We start from the raw sequence: 24,837 nt of genomic DNA on the forward strand, positions 1-24,837 counted from the left end.
TTGCGTTAACGTGTTATTTTTGCATTATCTTTGACAACCCTAGTGAAAAGTAAAACTACTAATTGCATTATGTTCTTATTTGCATATAATATTGCTTTGGGCAGCAAATAACATTATGCATATAATATTGTTTTGGATACATACTGATCATTTCTCATACAAGAAAACTCTTCATTGAGAGTAGTTTTCTTGTATGAGAAACTCTTCATTGAGAGTAGTTTTCTTGTATGAGAAACTATTCATTGAGAGTTCTCTATATTTGGTAGGTTGACAGCTGCCAGCTGGCAGCCACGCCTCGCTTCCACAATATTGAAGATTTTGTGAGAATTCTTATTATTTTTAGAACGTTACAGTATGCCTCGCCTTTTCACTCATCAAATGTTCCCGCTTGTTCAGTTGGGGATGGAGTTTTTGGTGACTGTGGATATAAGATAGCCCTGTCATAGCTTTGATGCAAGTTTTGGGTCACTGTCCTGCTGGAAAATCCACTTAAGCCAGACAAGATGGAATACCTGTTCAGAATAGAGTTGTGCTTCTCTATGGTCAGTGTGGAGTGGAGTCACCAACCCTGAACAACTGACAAATCCACCTGCCTTAATGTAGCCTCGACTATATATTTTAATGCAGGTCTTATATGCTGTTGCATTCATTTCTCATACAGCAGACTCGTTATAGTAACTATCCAATTACAATCAGCTTTACAAATGGAAACCTGATTCAAATTTTGACTCCTAAATCTTGGAGGTTGTTTGGTCAAATGCTAAACATTTAGACTCACTTTGTCATCAAAGGAAATGGATTGGAAACTGCGACTCATTCATCAATTGCTGTTCATTTGGCTTCGCTTTATGGATGCAAGTGCTGCTCCGGTGCAAATACGTCTTATAAAATGGTTCAACTCATCTTTCACCCCGGTCACTTTACGTTGCCCTAATCTTGCTTTGGGAAAAAGGGTTATTTGGTCTGGTCTGTATAAATGTCTCCAGTCTGCTTTGTCCTGCCCTCTGTCTTGCGAGGGTAGATGCAGTTTTGCTGTGGGAGAGGTTTTTTTCCAACACCCTGGAGAAAAACTTGGCCCTGAACTGCTTCACTGAGCTGTTTTGACTTTGTTGCAAACAAGCATATGAATAATCCAGGACACCGCGGTGTTGCACTTTCAAAGTATAATCATACGGGGGTCATTGAATAGTGATAGTAAAGTCGTACAAATGAAAAGAGAAATATTTATTCCATAACTTGTTGAAAAGCTTCTGTCTTGTTTTTATCTACAAATACTTGGGATTTTTAATTGATGACCACCTCTCTTTTAAACCTCATATACAGAGTCTGGTGAAAAAGTTGAAATTGAAGTTTGGTTTTTATTTTAGAAACAAGTCTTGCTTTTCTCTCGACGTTCTTGCCTGTTCTTGACTACGGTGATCTGCTTCACATGAATGCATCAATTCATTGTCTCCATATGTTGGATACTGTATATCACAGCGCTTTAAGGTTTGTTACAAACTGTAGAGCCCTCACTCATCACTGCATATCGTACTCCAAAGTAATTTGGCCTGCTCTGTCAATACGTCGGCTTAGCCATTGGTATGCTTTTATCTATAAGGCCATTCTGGGTAGACGCCCCTGTTATTTATCTGTATTTCTAACCGGAAAACATGGCAATTATGGGTTATGGTTTCAGGACACGATGCTTATGACTGTTGCCAGACTTCGGGCTGAGTTGGGAAAGAAGGCCTTTATGTTTTCTGCACCATCTGCATGGAATAGCCTGCAAAATTAATTTAAACTCCAGGACCTAGTCACTCTAAATTAATTTAAAGGCATGGTGAAATCTATAGAAACGGATTCTATCGATGATTGTACTTGTTTTGATTGAAATAGGATTATATGGCTTCCCTGCACTTTTTACGGTATGGCACCTTTGAGCTGATCTATTGTTTTTTGAATGTGTGTGTATGAAACTGTTTGTACTGCTGCCATTCTTGGCCAGGTTGCTCTTGAAAAAGAGATTTTAATCTCAATGTGTCTAACCTGGTTAAATAAAGGTTAATGAAATGAAATTATCTGAGATTAATAATTGTTAATTTCATGGAAAAGATATCTGTTTTTAATTAATTATTGTTAATTATTAAAAATGAAAATTAATATCAGGAAGTAGCAGTTTAGTACGTAATATAGCTTTTCCGCATAGACATGTATTGTGCTTTTCTGTTTAGATATATATTCCACCTCCTCTCACACATCAGTAGAGCGTTATATTTCACAATAACGCGGTGTGTGTCTTTTCGCTCTTTAAACTATATTGCACCCTGGTAATGAGAACGGGCTGGTTTCACCATGTTAGGTTAACGTTAGGCAGCTGAGAACTACTCAGTTCATCCCGAGCTCCTAGACGTCGTTGTTAAAAGTAATGTTGCATAGAATGTACTGTAAAGGTAAAAGTAGAACATTTCAAAGTACTTAGATTGCATTCAAACGTGTGTGTATTGTAGGGAGACGCCACCGCAGTAATGGCGATTTGTCTACATCTGCTATTTCCCCGGATTTGGGTATACTGTATGTTGCAACCCTTATGGTCCTTTAAAGACCTGATGTAACATTTAAACCTGGTGGCATTAAATGACAAACTCAAGTCTTATTTGCAGCCCAAGAAGCTCTGTCTCTGAAAGGAACCTCGCCCATAAAGTAATTTCCCTCAAGCAAACCACAACCCATGTGTGTTAGAAGAATCATTTAAACTCTTCTCAACCAATCAAGCATGTAAGTGAGCAAAAAGAAACCTCTCTTACCTCCCAGGGTGGCTGAGATGAGAATGTGGGTTCCATATTTCTTAATGATGGTGTCGATGAACTGTTGAGTCGTTGGTCTGCGGCCCAGCAAGCGTACGCTGCGCTGGAACTCAGGCATGAGTGGCACAGGGTTCCGGATCAGGTCCCTTCTCTCGATCGCTGTGTTCCTCACCTTCCAACGTGCAAATTCCCTAAAACAAAGCACAGGAAAAACAACTGCTCACACAAAAGTGACCACACTAACAACAAAAACAGTATAAAACGGCTATATTACAGTCTGGTAACACGTTAATTAGCCCGAATCCATCTCATTCAAATGCATGTGTGGGAAAACAATACACATCTGGTAGCAAACTTATTTGTGTTGTGTTTATTTATCCGCTCTGATATAAATATAAAAAAACACAGTTTTTTGGATTGCATCCTGTGATCGTCATCCGTTTTCATTGAAATTGCCCAACCTCCTTTTCTCCGTGCAATGCTCCAACTTGAACCAACTTGCGAAACTGCAGCATCATTCTACCCCTTGTTGTTTTGACTGCAGTTAAAGATATGCTTTTGCAGCGTCAATATTAAAAATATCCTGAAAGTATTTGCGTGGATGTTCATGATGTTTGCTTCTATTCCTGCTGAGACGTACATCAAGAAATCATTTCCACAGACAGACATCACAGGCTTTTCTGTTACACAGAATACAAACAAATATCTCTGCCCTGAGGATAAAAACATCAGGTTTTTCTTCAGCTGTCTGAGATGCAAAAGAAGGTACTCTGTTATTGAGTCAGTGGCTAATTCCTGGCACATCCAGAGGCCTGTAATACAAAGCGAGTTCAACATACCCAGGGTATCTTCTCGTTTATCTGGCTTCACTAACCCTGACAACCAAGATCCCTCTAAGCGGTCCTACGAAGGTGGTTATCAACTCGGTAAACCAACCCAGGGTTTCTCCATCTGGCTGTGAGCGCATTCACATGAACGGGGCGGTGTTTGCAGCATCTGACCAATCACAGACATGGACAAGTCCACAGACTTGCAGACAGACAGGCAGAGAGGCACATTTTTACAAAGGAAGAAACTATATTAGACAAATGCGAAGAAGTTAAACACTTAATCCAGACTAAAAGTAACACAGTTGAAGCTGCCAAAGGCAGGAAGGACAGCTGGCAAAAGAAAAAAACTCCCGATGTGTGAATGCGTAAATTAACAGACTTATTCATTTAACGGAACACTCAAAAGTCAGATATGGTTGTTTAGATATAAAAAGCATTACTGTATGTAAAGGATGAATGGATTATACCTCATTATATGCATTAATTACGATATGGCGTGTATGACTATTTCAACCTTCTTTCACCTGCGTCCCCCCTGTCAGGCGGTGTGAAACGGACTCAAGACCAAGTAAAATAAATAAATATAAAAACAGAATTCAAAGCGGTAAACACCTATAGCATAAATCCAGCTGTCCTTCCTGCATTTGTCAGTTTGAACTGTGTTGCTTTTAGCCTGTATTATGACTTAAAGGAGACATATCATGCTCATTTTCAGGTTCAAACTTGTATTTTGGGTTTCTACTAGAACATGTTTACATGCTTTAATGTTCAAACAACACATTATTTTTCTCATACTGTCTGTTTGAATATACTTGTATTCACTCTCTGTCTGAAACGCTCCGTTTTAGCACATTTCAACGGAATGGCAATGGAATTGCATTGCTAGGAAACAGCTTGGGCCCATGTTTACTTCCTGTCAGCTGATGTCATTCACATACACTAAAACAGGAAATAAACTGGGACACGTTTAGAATGTTTACGTTAAAAACTGTAAAACTGTCTAAATATTGTAGATTTGTGACATCACAAATGGACAGAAATCCTGACGGCTTGTTTCAAACGCACAATTTCTGAATATGGTCCGTGTGTATTTATCTGTGGATTGTGCGTTTTGATACTTTCACAGTATTTATATATCACTTAAACCTGCTTTATAATATTAAATACATGAAAATCTAAATTTTTACAATATGGGACCTTTAAACTTCTTCATATTTTGTAATATTATCATACAATCACCGCACAGAGCTCTGATTGTTCAGTAGGCGGTGCTTTTATACAAGTTGATCTCTTATCTGGAACATAACCTGCTCCGGAGCAGGTTAGCTGTTCAGCATAAGTTACCATGGCGATCTACCTCGGTAAGAAGTGATCCACTTTCGTAGGACGGAAACCCGTGAAGGGGTTAACCCTGAAGTTACCTCGCTAACGCAAAATCCTGCTTCGTAGTACAAGCCTCTGGTATTGAACGTCAGTGATTAGGCATTCAGGTTTCTTTGTGTGGTGAAATTGTCAGCATAAAGAGTTGCATACAAATTGTGTTATTGTTATAAATTCATACATGTGTAATTCAGCATATTTTGTTGTTCTGGAAGAGACGCAGCAAAAGAGGATTTCTGATGTATTGGTTTACTCTAAAGGAGTCATCATTTCAATGCAAATTGAATCCAAAGCCGTGATTTTCATCACCATCTGTTCTCTCTGTCAATCACAGGAATGTTTCTATTTCCATATGGATTGTGCCAATTCTCACACGACACTATCAAACACATGTATTTGCATGCTGATCTTTCACAGGGATTGGATGCGTGATACATATGCTCGCACCTTTTACAAGAAAAGGTGTGATGGAAACATTCAGCTGGCATAAGTATAGACAGGTGTACACCGCTGAGATGAGAACAAAAGTCTATAGACAGGGGGAAATGTAATTTCCTGATTACAGACTGATAGTTTTAAAAGCATTTCCTCAAAATTAGATTTAGATTGAATTTAGATATGTTTAATGATGCAGAATTTAGTGTATGAACGATGAGCCCAATTACAGTAAGTGTGGGACTTAAAGTGCAACAAAAGCTCCATCGGATCAAGCACGAACAAAGGGCTTTATCATCTCAATAATTTCACCCTAAAAGCCTGCTCTAATTGAAATTTGAGTTCTGTTCGATGAATGCGTATAAATTCGATGAAAAAAAATCAACTAACAAGGCAGATAAACAAAAATACACACACTCCACAAATCAAACCAACCAGAATATTTTAGCCATTATTGCATCTTATATTGCATTTTAATCTTACTAAAACATGTATTTAAATCTTGAAGAAATGAAATGAGGGTTTTGCTTGCTGTCCACTTTACTTCATGAAAAAATAGAACCGTAACAATACAATAAGGACACTTAAAGAAGGGGACTTTTCTTGTTATCAGTATGCAAATAGAAGAGAATGCCTTTCTGAGATAATCTCTCAAGGTTGTTTTTCGTCCACAATAAAATCCTGCATCTGCTTCCAAAGCTCTGACATCACAACTCGTGAAAAATAGATGTTTCAGGGCAACAATAAAAGAATACACAAGGTGACATTAAAAGCAGTTCTACAACCTCAAGTTTGACGAGATTACCTCCTTGAATCAGTCTGCTGAATCAGTTCATTTTTGTTGCAACAGTTTTTTAATCATAGATTTAATGTCCGCATAAGTTGAACTCATACACAATTTTATTTGCCATATTTGTACGCACTGTAAGGAGCAATAGTTGGTCTGATTTCTGTAGAAGATTATGATGTCAGTGTGTCCTCTCCCTAATACTGATGCCGAGAGGTGCAAAGAAACTCCTGCACACCGTCTCGATTGCAACTATAAAGCGAGGAATCTCTGTCTGTCTGTATGTACTTTGCATATCTCGATAACCGTTCTGCCAATCTACTTGGCATTTGACCAGATGGTGGCGCTGTAACAATTCACTTTACGTTATGGCCTGTAACTTTTTAAGCATAAGTCTCAGAAGTTTCCCTGTGTTTTGTGGATCCAGACAAATCTAGCCATAAAAGCCGCGCCCCTTTGTGTCTTGATTGATTTTCCGCCATTTTTAATTGTGTCCAAAATACTATTTTTTTTCTACTCCTCCTACACATTTTGACCACCAAATTTGGTACAGAACATCTCTGGACCAAGCCGGAAAAAGTTACCTTTTGGGATTTTTGATGATCCATACAGTTTTGCTGTAGCTGTCCCTCACAGTTATCTGAAATGCTGTGGGCAGGGCTTACATTACAAAGAAAATGTCATATCTCCTGAATGTTATGTGCTATTGGGACCACAATTGGTGGACATGTGTAGATATGATGTTTGAGTGACTATGGCAAATTTGGTGCCATTTGGCCTATAGGTGGCACTGTAGCAGCATTATCTAACTATAATGGAAGGAATCTTTTGTCTGTATGTGTATGTATGTATGTACGACTGCCCCTTCGCATATCTCAAGAACCGTTCGTCCAATCAACTTGACACTTGACGGGTGCAACGAGCTAAAACCGTTGCTCTCAACAACACTACAAGCAGCACTTCTGCACACGCTCCGAACAGGCACTGCACCAGTCAAAACAAACCAAGAAAAACACAAGAGGTTAAAGTGAAAAGAGAATTGTAGCTAGAGCTGATTCAGCCACAAGCCGTCACATGCACAAGTCATGTTACTTTAGTTAAAGGTCCCATATTGTAAAAAGAGAGATTTTCATGTCTTTTATATTATAAAGCAGGTTTAAGTGCTATATAAATACTGTTAAACTATCAAAACGCTCAATATACGGAGAAACACACACAGCCCGTATTCAGAAATTGTGCGTTTGAAACAAGCTGTCATGATTTCTGTCCATTTGTGATGTCGCAAATATTTAGACCATTTCACGGTTTTAAACGTAAACATTCTAAATGTTTCCCAGTTTATTTCCTATTGCAGTGGATGTAAATAACATCAGCTGACAGGAAGTAAACATGGACCCAAACTTTTGCCTAGCAACGCAATTCCGTTGCAATTCCCTTGAAATGCACTAAAACGGAGCGTTTCAGACAGAGGGCAAATACAGGTATATTCAGGCAGACAGTATGATAAAAATATTTTTTTGTTTTTAACATTACAGCATGTAAACATGTTCTAGTAGAAACACAAAATACAAGTATGAACCTGAAAATGAACACGATATGGGACTTTAAGTGATATTGCACTACAAAAACATCAAAACATTAGAAAGGTTTGTTTAACACATTGTTTTATGACCCAAGAGTTCTATTATCACCCTGTAAGAATTATTTTTTTTTAAGTTTAAAAAGTAAGCAAAGTTAAAGCTTTAGAACAGCTTCAGTCTTTTCCCCTCGCAGCCCTCACAAGGCTCCTAATGAATGATTTAGCCATGAATATGCGGGTCCCCTCAAATTGATCCTTGGTTACTTAGTTTGAATTCTCTGACACGCAGTCAGCAATGTGTCAGTCTGCCTGAGCGCGGCTTGACGGCAGCACTTTTTAATGCTCTATTCAGCACTCTTTATTAGCATTTAAAGTTAAATTCCCTCCTGCCAGTCGATCACACAACTTCATAATGTAGCCAACATTTCAAAGGTAATAGCTTGACAACTCTCTCAAAGAAGAAGGTAATTTTACACATTTAGTACTATCAAAAGGGGTGAACATATAGTGTCAGAATGAATGCTTCTGTGATGACAATATAGGCTTTTAAGAATGACAGGAGGGATGACTGCACCGCTTTTTTTCTGTCTGATCACACACATCATCTAGTAATGTTTTCAGTTATTCAATAAATACTTTGTGGCAGATTTGCAGAAGCCTTCCTTTTTTGGGAACTTTGCAATATTCCTCAACGTTGCAAAGACACGAGTTCTCATCCGGCGGGACATGGCTCACCACTCATACCGGTACATGCTGATTCAGCTTCCGCTCCTGTTCCATGACTTAGCTGTATGAGAGGTACACGTTGGCTGTTATTTCTGAAATCTGGAGCAAACATTCAAGTCAGGAGAATGGCTTTCAGATTAGCAGCAGATGTACCAAATTTCCTCCCTTTTCATTCTTTGCCCGGCTCTCTCACTGTATCCCTCTCTTGCTGACATCTCTCTCTCTCTGTATAGATATCTATTCATTTCCAGTGAATCCTCCTTATGGCTCCGTCACTGCCAATTATTATATAAAATGTTATATGGCAGCCATATGTACTTGAGCCCTTCTGCCCCAGATTAGGGCATGCCAGCAGATGGAACCCTGCGACATGATTCAGTGCTTTACTCCACAGCTCCAAGACCGGTTTAATGACCTTTCAAAAGGAAGTTAAGAGGAGATAAATGGCATTGCAGCTGCATAGGAGGAAAATGGGAACGTAGGTGATTATTGCTTTATGGCGGTCAAGTAACCTGTGTGGGAGAGTGGGTACATTACATCTGTGGAAGTGTCTGTGAGCTACAGTAAATACAGAATACACGATATGGACGCAGTGGGCCATAAATAAATACTCATTATAAATATTTACTGTAAATGGCAATGACAGCCTTTTATATTAGCTGAAGTACTTCACGGCGGAGGAGGCCCGTAAGGCATACACTCCTTCTGCATTCATGTATTTACAAGCAACATTTTGGCATTTTCGAACAAAGAGTCTGCTCGATGAGGGAGGACTTTGTTCTTCTTTGAAGACTCAGCTGAAGTTGGTTAATCCCCCCAGTGCTCTCATCGAGACCACCATTTTATCTGATTCCTTTCCAAACGTCTGTCTCAGCACAGTTTAGTCCAATAAGCATGAACAGTGGTTGCTAGGAAATACATCACCTCCTCATCTCAAATAGATCAGAATGAATCAGAATGAGAGTGTTTATTCACTCATCATTTGCTCCTAATGAATGTACCGGTGGCTCTAACACGTCTGCTTCTATTTATATAGAGCCCAATCAAGAAAAAGGATGAAGAAAAAGTAACGTTTGTATAGCACATAGGACTGTAATGAAATGTACTGTTTCACAATGTTTCACATTGAGCTATCGCAGCTACATCTGGCTCACTTGTTACAGAGGGAAATACATGTGAAAAGAAAGAATACATCAAGGCAAGCAGAGGGAACTCAAGGGAAGTCTCTCACAGTCAACACCTGAGCAAAAAAAAAGCCAGTAAAAAGTAGCTTTGATTTGCTTTGGATTTCTTGCATGAAATATTGATATGAACGACTGATTACTACTGTCTGTCCTAGTTAGAGTCAAATTGCAGAGAACGCTCATGAACCTACTTGAAAGTCATCTTTTTAAGGATGCAAAAATGCAATGTATAACTGGGACGGCAGAATGAAAACAATTAAAAAAAATTACAGAATGCATAACACATTTCTTGCCAGTGTCCCGGTTTTATTTATTTTTTTGCACTAATTGATGTTTACGATGGCTGTAACGATTCATTCTCTGCATCATTCCATTAACTGTCAATTATGCCAATTCAACTGCGTCACTCTGTTGATAGAAATAAACAGGATGAATTTACTCTGACTTAGAGTAATTAACTTGAAATGCTTTGAACCAAACTATTTGATCATGCTTGGTAACCAAATTGTGCTGCTAAAACATTAAAGTTGTAATCCATAAGATTTTCATGAAATCAAACCCTGTTTTAGATACTATTTGGTAGGCATTTTTTTCTAAAAATAAACATTCAGTGAGTGTATTTAAATTCAGTAATTACCTCTCTGTATAGTAGTTTTTATTGTTGGTGGCAGGGTCCGCCAATCCTGCACTAGATACAGACTGCATGCCAAGCGTTACTGTTTCTACGTTGTAACACAGCTGTATCACGTTACTGCTAATGCAAACCCAACGCTTCCTACTGAAGCTCCACATTAAAAACATTCAAGTGGGAAACACAAGGTGGCTGTTATTGTGAAACAATCACAGGAAAAGCCAATGCAGTTTTAAATATCGCAGAGAGTAATGGAACAAGGTGGACCAGCCATAGTAAGCCGTTACATGAAGAGTTGCAGGCGACGGACATAACTTCTCAGAAAGGTAGCCATCTCTCATGTAAAAATGACTACCAGATTACTAATTGCTAATCAGATTACGGTCAGTTTATTTGGCTGCACCATAAACAGATGCATATTCCCCATATGTGCCTAATATCCATGTGTTTCTAATCGCCAACTTTTTTGATTACTTGTTTCACCAGACAATTCGGAGCAGTATTACTCTAATTTTAAATCTTTAAGAGTAAATTTAAATCCTACATGACCTTTGTCACTCTTAAGGCCTTTGCACACCAAGTCCGTATTTTTTGTCTGAAATTGTAGCACTTTTAAAAATAAATATGAATATTATGTAATATAAATTTCACGTCACACTAGGGCTGGTACGATTCATCCATCACGATTCGATACATTCACGATACTTGGGTGTATTGCGATTTTAAAGTATTGCGATTCGATATTACGATTTATCGCGATTGTTGTTAACTTTTTTAACACTAGACCATGGGAAAAAGTTGAATCACACACTTCTAGGTTCTTTTACTTGGCAAATATCTAAGTTAATAAGGTGAACATGTTAGATTTTCTTAGCATTATGTAGTCAGAGATGTCCTGAAGTCAACTGTCATATTGGTCATTGTCCGGAATTATTTATAAAAAAAATTCCATCCCAAAAATCAAAGAATAAAGACATTTCCCTCACAAATTAGTGGTATTTTTTATTTTAATTTATAAGGGACATGTAATGTTTTATACTTCTGGTGAATATGATCAAATCAATCTTATTTCCATATATGAATTATGTTTATACAGTTCCCTTTGTTAACACCTTATTTTGAAAACTGGACGTAGTCACACGTTTATACTTCCGCTAACTTCGCCAAGTCCGTCGTTAGCTCTCCCGTCGAATCCGTTCTCTTCATACATCCATGGTCAGCTCCATTGGGGCCGTTTGAATGTATTTAATATAAATGTCAGTATATGGGTGCTCTACAGTTGTAGCATCAGCTGATTTGACCACGGAAAAGTGTTTCCATACTTTACTGGATGTGTAGTGTTTACCACATTGGATTTAAAATGTGAGGGTTCAGGTTATATCCACGCGGACCCTCCCTCCTCAGTTAGCGGAAGTTTACACGTGTGACTATGTCTGGTTTTCAAAATAAGGTGTTAACAAAAGGAACTGTATATACAAAATACATATATAGAAATAAGATTGATTGGATTAAATTCACCAGTAGTTTAAAACATTATATGTCTCTTGTTAAATAAAAGAAAATGCCACTAATTTGTGAGGGAAATGTATTAATAAATAATGCCTGACAATGAGTGATACATTTGACTTCAGGACATCTCAGACTACATACATGCTGAAAGTCAAACATTTTTACTGTATCAATTTAGATATTTACCAAAGTAAAAGTCCCCTAGAAGTGTATGATTCAACCTTTTCCCATGGTCTAATGTTAAAAAAGTTAACAATAAATTGTAATATCGAATCACAATAATTGCAGAATCGCAATACTTATCGAATCGGCACCCAAGTATCCTGATAGTATCGAATCCGGACATATGTGTATTGTGCCAGCCCTATTAGACAACAATTATTTTACTCATCTTGCATGAGTTGTTATGAATACCATGGTGCTCTCCGCAACCATAACGGCTGGAAAGTGTTGCTATGGCATGTCATCACACCTTCTAGGCAGCATGTTGTCTGCTTCAATTAGAATTGGGCTGCATTGACATCCAGTGAATATTCCCTAAAGCTCTGACAGGGGCAGGAAACGACCATCATACAGTGTGTCACCACAGGCACTTTGTAGATCCTGGCGCTAGAGCCCGGATTAAAAAAAAACCTTGAGAGAGCATGACAGACATTCAAAGTGGAAGTGTGGCGGCACAGAGGAAGGAGAGGCGCGGCTTTTTGCTGAAAGACAATCTCTAATTAATTGAGTGGGAAACTGGCTCGGCAGTACCCAGAGACAACATGTTCTTGGACGCCTCATGAATGACATCAGGAAACAATAAAAATAAAAGCAGGAGTGTCAGTAAATTACGGAACTTGTCATACTTGGCTTCTTGTTCACCTCTGCCCCCCCACCCCTCTCATACTGAATCAAAGTCTTTACAGTTAAATGCAATCCATATTTCAGAGCGATATGTTGTTCATTCACATCTTGACCTTTGTCAGCCTGTGGTAAGAAAGAATCATGAATATCTGACAAAAAGCCTGTGCCATTTTTTCTCTTCACTTGAGGCACACAAACAAGCATTCATGATGAAACAAACCAAATAAAAGTGTTACACCTACCTATAAAGATGTTAGTGCTATCAAAACACGCTGTCTTTATTTGAAGCAAACAAGATGCTGTCATAAAGGGCAACAGCGTGGCACACGGCATTTTACAAGGAAAATTTAAAGGATGCACCTGCTGTGAAAATAATAATGCAAGAACAAAAACAGGCCAAAATAAATCTTACATGTATTTATATATATCTATATATATATATATATATATATAGATATATATATGAGTTGAAGTAATGTGTGCTCATCTCCTTTGACTGCAGACTGAGTGCAGTCTTTAATAATAAATCAGGACAGTGATAAAGCACTATTTGGAGGACATTTGAAGCATTAAACATACAGTTGTATCCTTTAATTATATTCAATTGCAAAAGATTGCACTATATTGCACATCTTTTGAATGGATAACATATGGCTAGTTACTGAACTGAAGCATTATTTAAAAAAATTCTAAAATAGGAAATCAATTTAGGCTTATATTGACTACTGATTTGAGAATAGCTTAAATGCAAACAAATTTACAAGTGGACATTTCTTTTATTTTTAGTAGCAATAGGCCTTCCATGATAACTCCTTTTGTAATATTAAATTACAAATTACAAATACAAATAATTGTGATAAAAGATATCATTGTCAATTTAAGACAATTTTTTCCACTGATATAATAGTATTGTACTGTATGTTCAGACATTGGAATTGGAATGTGAAAAAATAAATACAATATTCAATATAAATAAAAAGAATAATAAAACCAGACAACCAAAACAATAAATACAATGGACTCTTGAGCTCCGTTTACAGAAATATGCAATATGGGCGCAATGCTCAAGTCTTATAATGGTAGGAAAAACCCTGCTGCTTATTCTGGCATCATGTTGGTAAAATGTTGCCGACATTCTTATGTAAACAAACACACATGTAAACACAACGAGCAACATCGAGGTCAGCAAAAATGATCGAGGTCACGTTTGTCCATATAATGTATATTTTATGATTAGTCAATAACATAAAAATGATCGAGGTCATGTCCATATATTTTACGATAAATCAATAACGTAAAAATGATCAAGGTCAAGTCCATATATCGTACAATTAGTCGATAATGTAAAAATTATCAAGGTCATGTCCAAATATCATACGGTAATTCGATAACGTAAAAACTATCAAAATCATGTCCATATATTGTACGATAAGTCGATAACGTAAAAATTAAGAAGGTCGTGTCCATATATCTTACAATCAGTCGATAACGTAAAAATTAAGAAGGCCGTGTCCATATATCGTACGATAAGTCGATAACGTAAAAATTAAGGTCGTGTCCATATATCTTACGATAAGTTGATAAGGTAAAAATTAAGAAGGCCATGTCCATATATCGTACGATAAGTCGATAACGTAAAAATTAAGAAGGCCACGTCCATATATCGTACGTTAAGTCAATAACGTAAAAATTAAGAAGGCCGTGTCCACATATCGTACGATATGTCGATAACGTAAAAATTAAGAAGGCCGTGTCCATATATCGTACGATAAGTTGATAACGTAATTAAAGTGACAGGCCTAAGTTCTACTTTCAGAAGATTACAGTTTGTGATAAGCATCCCAGTATGACATACAGTAGATGAGAGGTTCGGGAGAATCAACCCCTCATATATTCTGTACATTTGTGAGCTCATAATTATTGTTTTTACACGTACTGTGTCAGAGAGGTGATGATTCAACTGTCATTTATGTAGCTGCAGTTTATGCTTATGTTGTACTGAGTTACAGTACATCATATTTTAGTAGTAGCTGCAGTAAGCCTGTCACGGGCAAATGGTATTGGGTACAATGACAAATAATGTTAAAATGTGTGTAGAATTTGTTTTTGTTTTTAAATTATATATAGATTGCTTTGATGCTGTACTAAAACAGCAATATTGTAATAATAATATACCATATAGCCAAAATCTGAAATAACTTATTAGGACAACAAAGTCACACCCATCTGTTTACTGACATTTTCAAAGAGCAAGGGAGGGTTTCAGCATCTGTTTGGCATTGTCCCAACAATTTTAATGATTGATTATTTAGAAATGACATTTAATTGGCGGAGCTCTAATCAAGAACATACCACATATCCATTGTCAAATTAAAAGGTGTGAGACGAAAAGTCTGTTGGTTCATGATTAATTATAGATAAGTGTGACTCATGAAAGCTGCACGTGTTAAAGTTCTGAAATAAAAAAAAAATATATATATATATATAAAATCCTTGGTGTGCCAAAAAATACCCTATAAAAGAACCTTTCTTTCCTTTTAGCTTCAAGGTTTTCATTCATAGATAAAGATGCAACATTCATCATTGTGGCAGTCTCACTATATACAAGGATACAATATTTATCCTGCAGAAGTCCGACCAAATGTTTAATTTAGAGTTACATCATTTTTAGAGTTTACATTATTATTATTTAAACTATGTTGTTCCATTGCTTCTGCTATAGTGTCCAATGAAAGCCTCCACAGCCATAGGGCTAACAATACCTGGTGGTTACTTCAACTTCCATCACATTCACTCTGCAGCCATCCAGTTGTGCGTGTCAACTTTCACACGGCACATCTTTCATATCTAGTGAGTCACTCAGTTCTGCTATTTTTGGCCATATTCCCACGATGCATATTTGAATAAAAGGACGAAATGAGAGAAAAACTCATGGTTGCCACTCACTGTACCGTATAAACTCGGCTTTGCATGAATCTGTAACGTGATACCATAAGATAGATATTGAAATAAGAGGTGGAATAATGGACAGGATGCTCTCTGTGACATGTTAATGTTTGTCAGTGATACATAAAAACAGTTTTGTTTCGGAGTGGAGCAGAAATGACAGAAGCTTTATCTAAAACAAAGATACAAATTAAAATTTTTTCAAATTTAAATGAAGAATTTGTGTTTCTCCCTTTAAGATTCCAGTTGTTTTCACGGTGCCTGTGAAATACAAATCTTCATGGAATAAGCTGTTTGTGTTTGATACCACTGATGTGAGAAGACAGCATTGATTTTAATGCTTTGATGAAGGATGAACCTTTCATTTTTAGTCATTTGTTCCACCACTCGTTTGTTAGGGATGACTTCACTAATACTTCAATTGCTGGTTGAAAAGGATACGATACAACAACATCGTTTTGATCTACTTTAGTCAAATCTATTGTCAGAAAAAATAAATACTCTGGAGGGTAACAGTCCATTTACAACAACCAATCAAAGGAGCGGAGACATCAACTGCTGTCTCTCCAATCCCTGCCCTTAAAGTGTAAATCAGCTCCAGTTGAGCTAAAGCTTGTATGCATGGCTGCTTCATGCTAACATGACTGCAGTTTTATATGCGGACATTTTTTTTATTCTTTCTCAGAGGATTGCGATTCCACCCGATTTGACTGTTGTCAGGCCATTAAATAGCCGTTATCAGTCGCTATAAGCACCGTAGATGTGGGTCATTAGGGGCCTAATGCGCCTACTACATTGCAAAAGTGAAAGTGAAACTTAAAAGTAACATGTTCCAACATGTCAAACTGAATGAAACATCACGTTTTGAACACTTAAGGTGTAGGCAACAAATCTACAACTTCTTTAGGTTTAGACAAAAAAAAAAAATTGGTTAAGTTTAAGGAAAAACACAGTTTTTTTTGGGTTGAAATAACTACAAACACAAAGACAACTACACATTGTTAGTTTCACATTGGATGCACTAGAGGTTGCTGTCGTGTTCTTTTATACCTTCTTCCGCTGATCTACAATGTGAATAGATGATTAAACATACTAGTAGGCCCCTACTGAACCACATCTATGGGGCTTATAGCGACTGATAACGCCTATTTAATAGCCTGACAACAGTGTAATGGGCTGGCAATACAGGCATTCCTACAAAGTCATTTACCAGTTCCGCATTTTCTGTATTTATATAACTATTTTAGCATAATATTGTGGCACAGAAGCAATGCTTACGCTAATGGACGACTGCTCTGATTAGCATAATGATGCATCAAAACAACCATTAAAAAAGAAGTACAGCAAAGTAAGGCATGGGTGGGCCTGTTAACATTTTTTTTTTTTTTTTTCGAAACTGAGAATGGATGCTTAATCACAGCGAGAGAGTGGTTTATAGTGGTGCCGATGCATCTTATTAGCTCCTGTTTTGTATTTACTTGGTCACTCCACGTTCTTACAGCTGCATCACTGGCTTTTTTATGGTGAAAGCGAGGTGAGGAAGTCAGACATCTGGATGTTGGAAAAGTGATGATAATTCTTGGCTCTATCCGAAGTCACTCGCTAATCACTATATAGTGGACTATATTAATGAGCTTTCCATTTTGTAATGCTGTCGGAATGCATAGTGAGAATTATTATATCCTATATAGTGGATTACAAGTATCCCACAATGCATCATGAAACGTAGCGGACAACGATGGTCACTTACTGAGCACTATATACCATCATGCATTGCGCTGAAGAAAAAGTGGCAGACTAACGAAAAGGAAAGAGCAGCACGATTTAGACAAATCCATGAGTTGTAGCGCGAAAATAATGCATTTAATGAGATGCAGAGCAGCGCATCACAACACAAATGTACTTTGTATTAATTCATTTGGGAAAATTGCCCTCACATCCACATTAGCTGTTAATTCTTACCTTTCACAGTAAAAGCCCAAGACATATATGCTCCATCACTGTTTACCAAGGGGAACTAAAATTCACTCAGAGCATTTCACTAAGAGACAACTCAACAAAATAGCTTACATATGTATTTATGGATGTACATATGGATGAATGGATGGATGGATGGATTTTTCACAGACAAAAATATATGTTATCATTTATTATGGATGGTCTACCAGTAGACATTCATCTGAAATGTTATAAATGTAAGACAGCAATGACGTAATTAATGGCGCAGAGAAAAGAATGACCAGAGTAGTGTTTGAAAGTTTTTTTTTTTTCATTTTGCAGATGAGTTCACTAGATAGTCATTTATATGTTGTAGAACTCCCTGGATAGGGAGTAGGGAGTAATGAACGAGTGAATGATTTCCGACACTGCCATTGTGTTGTGGATAGATTGAAAAACTAGAATTACCGCCTCATGGTTGTATGCCTCCGCCAACCAGTCAAGTTGCAGTTTACATCCATGTCTGTCCAAAATGTCATCACTTCATCATTTTAACCTATTAGACATTTGTGTGAAATTGCCATAATAAGCTAAATAATTCTCAAATCATGGCCAAAAGGTTCAGTTCATCCTTGAGTCCAAGTAGACGTTTGTGCCATATTTTAAGAAATTCCCTCAAGGCGTTCCTGAGATATCAAATTCACAAGAATGGGACGGACGTGAGGTCACAGTGACCTTTCACCACCAAAATCGAATCAGTTCACCCTTGAGTCTAAGTGGACGTTTCTGCCAAATTTGGAGAAATCCGCTCAAGGCATTCTAGAGATATCGCATTCACAAGAATGGTACGTACGCATGGACGGATAACCCGAAAACATAATGCCTCCTTCCAGAGCTGCGCCGGTGCGGAGGCAAAATAAACCCCTAACAAGTCTAAACTAATGATTGGTGCAACTGTTTAGAAACGATAAGGGTTGGGAAACACAGTATGAGCCAAATGACTAGGGGATCATCCTCACCATGATGATCTCATTTGTCTTTTGGCCATAATACTATCATATTAAAATTAATTAGCACATGATCCTACACATGGAGAATTTGCATTAGAGCATCCTACATTATTTACAAAAGACCATTAAACATTTCCTGAGACATCATTGATTGAGTCTATGACACACTGTTCTTTGTAGGGCCGTGCTCAGCTGACTGATAGTGGTGCACCATGAGGGCCTCAACAGAAAATGCTGGCAAGCTGCAAGGACTGGGGGAGACTTTGATCCAATAATGGAAATTCCCCCATGAATGACTTTGTGAAGCGATTTTTGTCTTCCCACACAGTATTGACTTATTCCCTTTCATTCTGTACATGGTGTTCCCACACAGAAACAGTGCCGCATGATCTCATCTACTTGGATATGATATATTTTCAGGGGATGTAAGTAAATGTTATTACATCTAGAGCGCCATGTGGCCCAGCAGGGTTGATGAATGTCCATATGCGTCGCATTTAGGAGACTGCCTCCTCTGAAGAACAACTTGTCGAGGTTACCAACAAGGGGCTTCCATGATTTACATGTTGCAGTAGCTTTTTCATTTGTCCAGTTCATGTGATTTACCAGTGATAGATGAGCGCCCGAGGGCAAACACCTGGTAAATAAACCTTCATTAAGGCTGTCTTCGACCTTACAGGGAGAAGCTGCACGATTAACAAATGACATACTATTGATCCTGGCATAAAACTGTAAGGGCTGCAAAGGACACACTGCTCGTATCTTAAGAAATAGGGCAAGGAAGTAGTATTTATAAACTGCATTTCTAGTCTTTGGAAAGGGTAAGCATTGTTAACCCATTTGTCAACATATTAGTTCTTTAAAAGCAAATTTTGTACAGTCCCTAAAATGGGACATAGTCTTTAGCGGAGTCATACTTGATTGATTAAATGTTTGCTTAATTTAATGTATGTCTTATTTTTCTGTGACTATCAATATGCGGATGACATCACTATTTACCTACAAAATATATCTAGCATGACGCTTACACAGTTTACTAGCTTAGGACGCTTGCTAGCAATAGCTAATTAGCCCGTAAAGAGCACACAAAGCACACCACCGTTTGTGTAGATTCAAAAAAGTGAAAGTCTGATTAAATGTATATTCTATGCAGCATTTCCCTAGCCAGATTATCAGACAGAATTGCCATTTAATTTCACTTAATTTATTCAGCCTGACATTGCACCCTGCCAACATCATTCTTGGCTGACACGGAAGTTGCAGTTGCTAAGAGCAGTTAAATTAACGTTTTTTTCACGAAGATCAAAGAAATACAGTATGTCCAATTAAGAGTTGTTATTTCTGTAAGTCGTCCACGCTTATCGACATTTTTGTATCCATTTTTCTGTCACAATTTTCCATGGAATTAGCTATGTAGCAAACCAACTATCCAGTCATCATTCTTAATCCCATCATCAGTCTTAAATACAATGCTCAATCTGTCAATTGTTTTTCCCAACTGATGGAAATACCCATCAATGCGGACACAACACCAGGCACATAAATCATTGAACAAATCGGAGATGCACTGATACAGAAGTCTGGAACTAGGCTAGCATTTTCTACCACAGCACATGTTTTAGGTCACAGGGCATTGCTCTGTCAGCAAATTCCATACCAACATCTGTTTAGTACGCTAAAACAGTAGGTGAGAAGATTTTTTTAGTATGTCCGAAAGCTTAGTATGACACCAATTATGCAAATTGCATACCATTGCCAGTGAATTATTAAAGTATGCAATGCTGGACACTACGGCGACATAAATATCCCACAATGCAAAGCGGTAGTAATGACAACGTTCATAACGGACGTTGACGGCAAGGAGGCTCTCAGGAAGTGATGACTCAAATTACTGCTCAGTGCGTCTGAAAAGATACATACTACTGTTTATATTCACACAAAAGTACGTTGGAACCACATAGTATGCGATTTTGGACAAAGCCATTGTTCTGAGCAATATGAAAAGAAGGAGCAATACCACATATTAGGGATGCTCATTTTCAAAAATGTTCTTAACCGATAACCGACCCTCGTTAACCGATTATTAACCGTTAACCGACAAGATTTGTGCCTCGCGCCAGCTGCAGTGTATGAGCACAACAGACAACTGAGATACCAGTTCATCCATCCGGGAGCGTTAACTTGCAGCTACTTTCCCAGTAAAAATCCAAAACAACTAGGCAACCAGAAACCTCCAATCATCTACAGTGCATTACATGCTTCGGATTTGCATGTTCATGTTCCTTGGGGGGGCGGTATTAACAGTTATTTCTTTGGGGAAGGCAGGCCCCCATAATCTGAGACCACAGAAGTCGTGTTCCTGTGCTGCCTCAGTATTATGCAGCGGCTTGACGGAATGAAAGAAAAAAAAAAAAAATCCCAGGCCTTTCATGGTAATGAGGAGGCAAGGCCCAGTAATAAATCAAACAGACAGAGATACAATTGAAATCCTGTATGAATTTCAACCACCAAAAACAATTGAAGATAGTATAGAAATGAATCTTAATCCTATGCTCCAGTGCACCGCAAAGGACTAACCAGAAAAATAAAGGTGGGATGCTATTTTGGATGGCCTGAGCTGTTTGCTTTGCGCTTGTTTTATTTATTTTCACTTCAATACTGGCATGGGCCCGATTTCTAAACACAGCGGTGTAAATACTGCAGGAAATCTGAGGGGCTATTTTGAAATTCTGTTATAGTGCTGCTAAAAAAAAAAAGTCGATACCATCAGCAGAGAGGCTATGTAAAAATATCCAAGTGACTGTTCCGAGCTAATGGGTTTGGATAAAATTAGGTGCGTGTTAACGGTGCATCGCTTTAGACTCACTGTCAATGTTCCCACATGTCCGTCAACTTAATGATCACACCGTAGACTGTCTAACAGAGATAGCTGCATATCTTTCATCAAGTATAGAAACATTCAGGGAGGCAAGTGACGTTCTTGACAAGTTGGCTTATATGCACTTAATATACAGTAAATATGATCTAGTACAGAAGGACTTCTTATGATGAGATCTTTTAAATGAGATATCTTATAAGTGATAGCCTTAATGTTATATGGCATTTAAAATATTTGATGTACTGGACTTTTGGCTTCATTATTGTTGCTGATAGTGCCAGAATGATAAGATCTTTTTCCATAATAGTGGAAAGCAAACTGTCAAATATATATATATATAACTGTAAATATAGCTTTATTCCCCTTATTCTTTGTTAAATTTGCAAATTGCTGTTCTTCCTTAAACACTTTTTTTCTATTTTCTAATTTTTGTAGTATATATTTGAATTGCATTTGGACGAATTTGGGCAGACTAATTGACTTATGGCATATGAAATGTATTTCTCTCCATCAGCTACATTGTATGACATCATCACAAGTTTGATTTTTATTTAACAGAACTGACCACTAACAGTTAAATTGTCTATTTGATTATGGTTTATCAGCCTATTTTATCTGTAGTTTAGGATTTATCCTATAATTATCCTGACTGTCAATGTGTGCTTCATATTTTATTTTTTATTACCTATTTATTTAAATGTATTTAAATGTATTTTTATTTTATTCCTTTTTTCTTAATTTAATTTAACTCTTGTTCTTTATCCTTTTTGCATCGGCAATGGGTGAGGGTTGGGTGGGAGGGGGCTTTGGGGGGAAAATACCAAAATACGGAGGGACAATCATTTGCATTTGTGCCCTATTTGTATATTTCTGTAAATATGTTGTTACAACATAAAAATTGCAAGGTGCAACATCATTCCAAGTCGTGACGTCATGCAACATGATGCCTGCAGAGTCCATCTGTGTAAAATGATGGCATTAGGCCGGTGCTGTTTTCAGTCCAGAGGAAGGAAAGGAAGGATAGAGAGAGAAAGAGAGAGAGAGAATCTGTTGCGTATAAAGGATTATGTCAAGGTTACTGTGATGTACAAGATCAACACAGAAATAGAAAGGCTGCCATCAATCTTACAGTGTGGGGGCTGAGTTTGTGTAGATTTTTTTATTTCTTCTGCCAACTTTTGTATAGGGCTGGCGAAATTCAATTTCAGTTTCTCGTTTGAAAGGTTGTATCGGGTTTATTCAGTAAAGCTAGATGTGGGGTCTAAACAGAGACAGGCGAGAATGAAATAGAGAATGGCCAAATTCGGAAATGAATCTGTGAATGAATTTTCTTTCCATTAACCGTGCTGCTGTTTGTATAAAGCTTCTCTGGAAATCTTTTGGCTGCATTTTATATTATTTTTGTGTCTGCAGTAAATTGACTGACCCCAGAAGAAATCCTCGATGGGCTCAAGTGAAAGCAAAGGGGGAAATAAACAGCGTAAATCTAATTTACTTACCACCAGAATGTCACAGTTAATGCAATAAATATGCTCTGTGGTAACATAGCACAGCCTTATAACTGAGTTAGGAGTTGCTATATGTTGGAAATTCTTAAAGGTCCCATATGGTGCTCATTTTCAGGTTCATACATCATTTTGTGTTTCTACTAGAACATGTTTACATGCTGTAATGTTAAAAAAAACAACATTATTTTCCTCATACTCTCTGCCTGAATATACCTGTATATATCCTCTGTCTGAAACACTCCGTTTTAGTTCATTTCAATGGAATTGAAATGGAATTGCGTTGCTAGGCAACAGTTTGGGTCCATGTTTACTTCAGCTGATGTTATTTACATACACTGCAACAGGAAATAAACTGGGACACATTTAGAATTTTTACGTTTAAAACTGTGTAATGGTCTAAATATTGTATATTTGTGACATCACAAATGGACAGAAATCCTAACGGCTTGTTTCAAATGCGCAATTTCTGAATACGCGCTGTGTGTATTTCTCCGTATATTGAGCGTTTTGATAGTTTAACAGTATTTATATATCACTTAAACCTGTTTTATAATGTAAAAGACCTGAAAAATCTCACTTTTTACAATATGGTAAGCAGTAGCTTACCAAAATTGCTACTGCACCACATCCTCAAATACAAGAAACTACCTCGATACCTAAAATTACACTCCTCCAAATTCAACCGTAAGTATCTTAGTTATTAACCATTATGGGGCATATCAGGAAATGTAACGTGATTGCCTAAATGGAATATGATTGCTGGCGTAATAGCTTTGTTAGTGCACTCTGTAATTGTGATGAGGCAATGAAACAAAAATGGATCTAATCAAAAACAATCTCTTAATTCACTTTGATCTCAAGAATTTGATGGGACATGGTGCCGGAAGCGAATGCACGGGTGAGTGACACGAGCATGTGTTTGAATCTAATTAACTGTGTAATGCGAGAAGTTCTGCTGATGAACTAGACTGACTGTGTGGGCAGGGGGCTGAATGGAAATTATTATGAGCCCACGCAACAAATAATGGGATGAGAGGAATCTGACTTGCATTCATGCGAAACCCAGAAATCTCGAAATGAATGCTCAGAAATATTGTTTAAATTGTATTCACAAAAGCCAGCGCAGTTCAGGAGATTAGTTCATCTTTTCCCGTAATGTATGAGTCCCTGTATACTGTTTACAGCCGATGAAACACTTCATCACCTTCTGCATCCTGTAATGAAATCACCAACAATGCTCTCCCAATCTACATATAACATAAAACCTTACCAAGGTCAAGGCATTCATGCAGTAAAAAGAAACAACAAGCTATCGTCACCGCCCTAGATGCTGCTTATTGTATCCCATCCATTTACGGCTGAACTCAATTTGCCCCCTAATAACAGTCAGTCATACTCCAAATAAAACAGCATTATGTTGATGGTTTCTATGTACTGTATTTGCTGTTGGTGTAATGGATAAAATTGCCAGCTCTTTCAATTCAATAATCCCTTCATATCTTTTTATCTACTGGAAACAAAAAGGTTCTTACAATTTACTTCACTCTCTTTAATTCAAGGATATCTAAACGACTTCTGTACAGGGCTGTCAAAGCGATGATTAATAACGCAAATTCATTTTAACGCCACTAATTTCTTTAACGCATTAACGCAACTTGCAATTTTTTTGGTTGTAGTGGGCTCAGTTTTAAAGCTAGAGTGAAGACACTGGTATGAAACTATACAAAAACCTAAAGGATCAAATGGTACCAACCATGTCATACTATTTTGAAAAGGGGTCCCTTGACCTCTGACCTCAGGATATGTGAATGAAAATGGGTTCTATGGGTACCCACGAGTCTCCCCTTTACAGACATGCCCACTT

General features: G+C 37.6%; 1 protein-coding gene across 3 annotated transcripts in view; it reads right to left on the reverse strand.

Annotated features, from left to right (window-relative positions):
* Positions 1–24,837, reverse strand: part of brinp1 (bone morphogenetic protein/retinoic acid inducible neural-specific 1) — a 220,187-nt gene that overhangs the window by 96,333 nt on the left and 99,017 nt on the right. For 2 of the 3 annotated variants that reach the window (XM_074617747.1, XM_074617746.1), the window contains one exon: positions 2,787–2,977. In XM_074617747.1, coding sequence (XP_074473848.1) covers positions 2,787–2,977 — 191 coding nt within the window. Of the gene's footprint in view, positions 1–2,786; positions 2,978–3,625; positions 3,713–24,837 lie in introns of those variants that run through there. The other variant, XM_074617748.1, reaches the window with a different exon arrangement.

The sequence above is a fragment of the Sebastes fasciatus genome, chromosome 19 (assembly GCF_043250625.1).
Source record: "Sebastes fasciatus isolate fSebFas1 chromosome 19, fSebFas1.pri, whole genome shotgun sequence".
Taxonomy (NCBI): Eukaryota; Metazoa; Chordata; class Actinopteri; order Perciformes; family Sebastidae; genus Sebastes; species Sebastes fasciatus.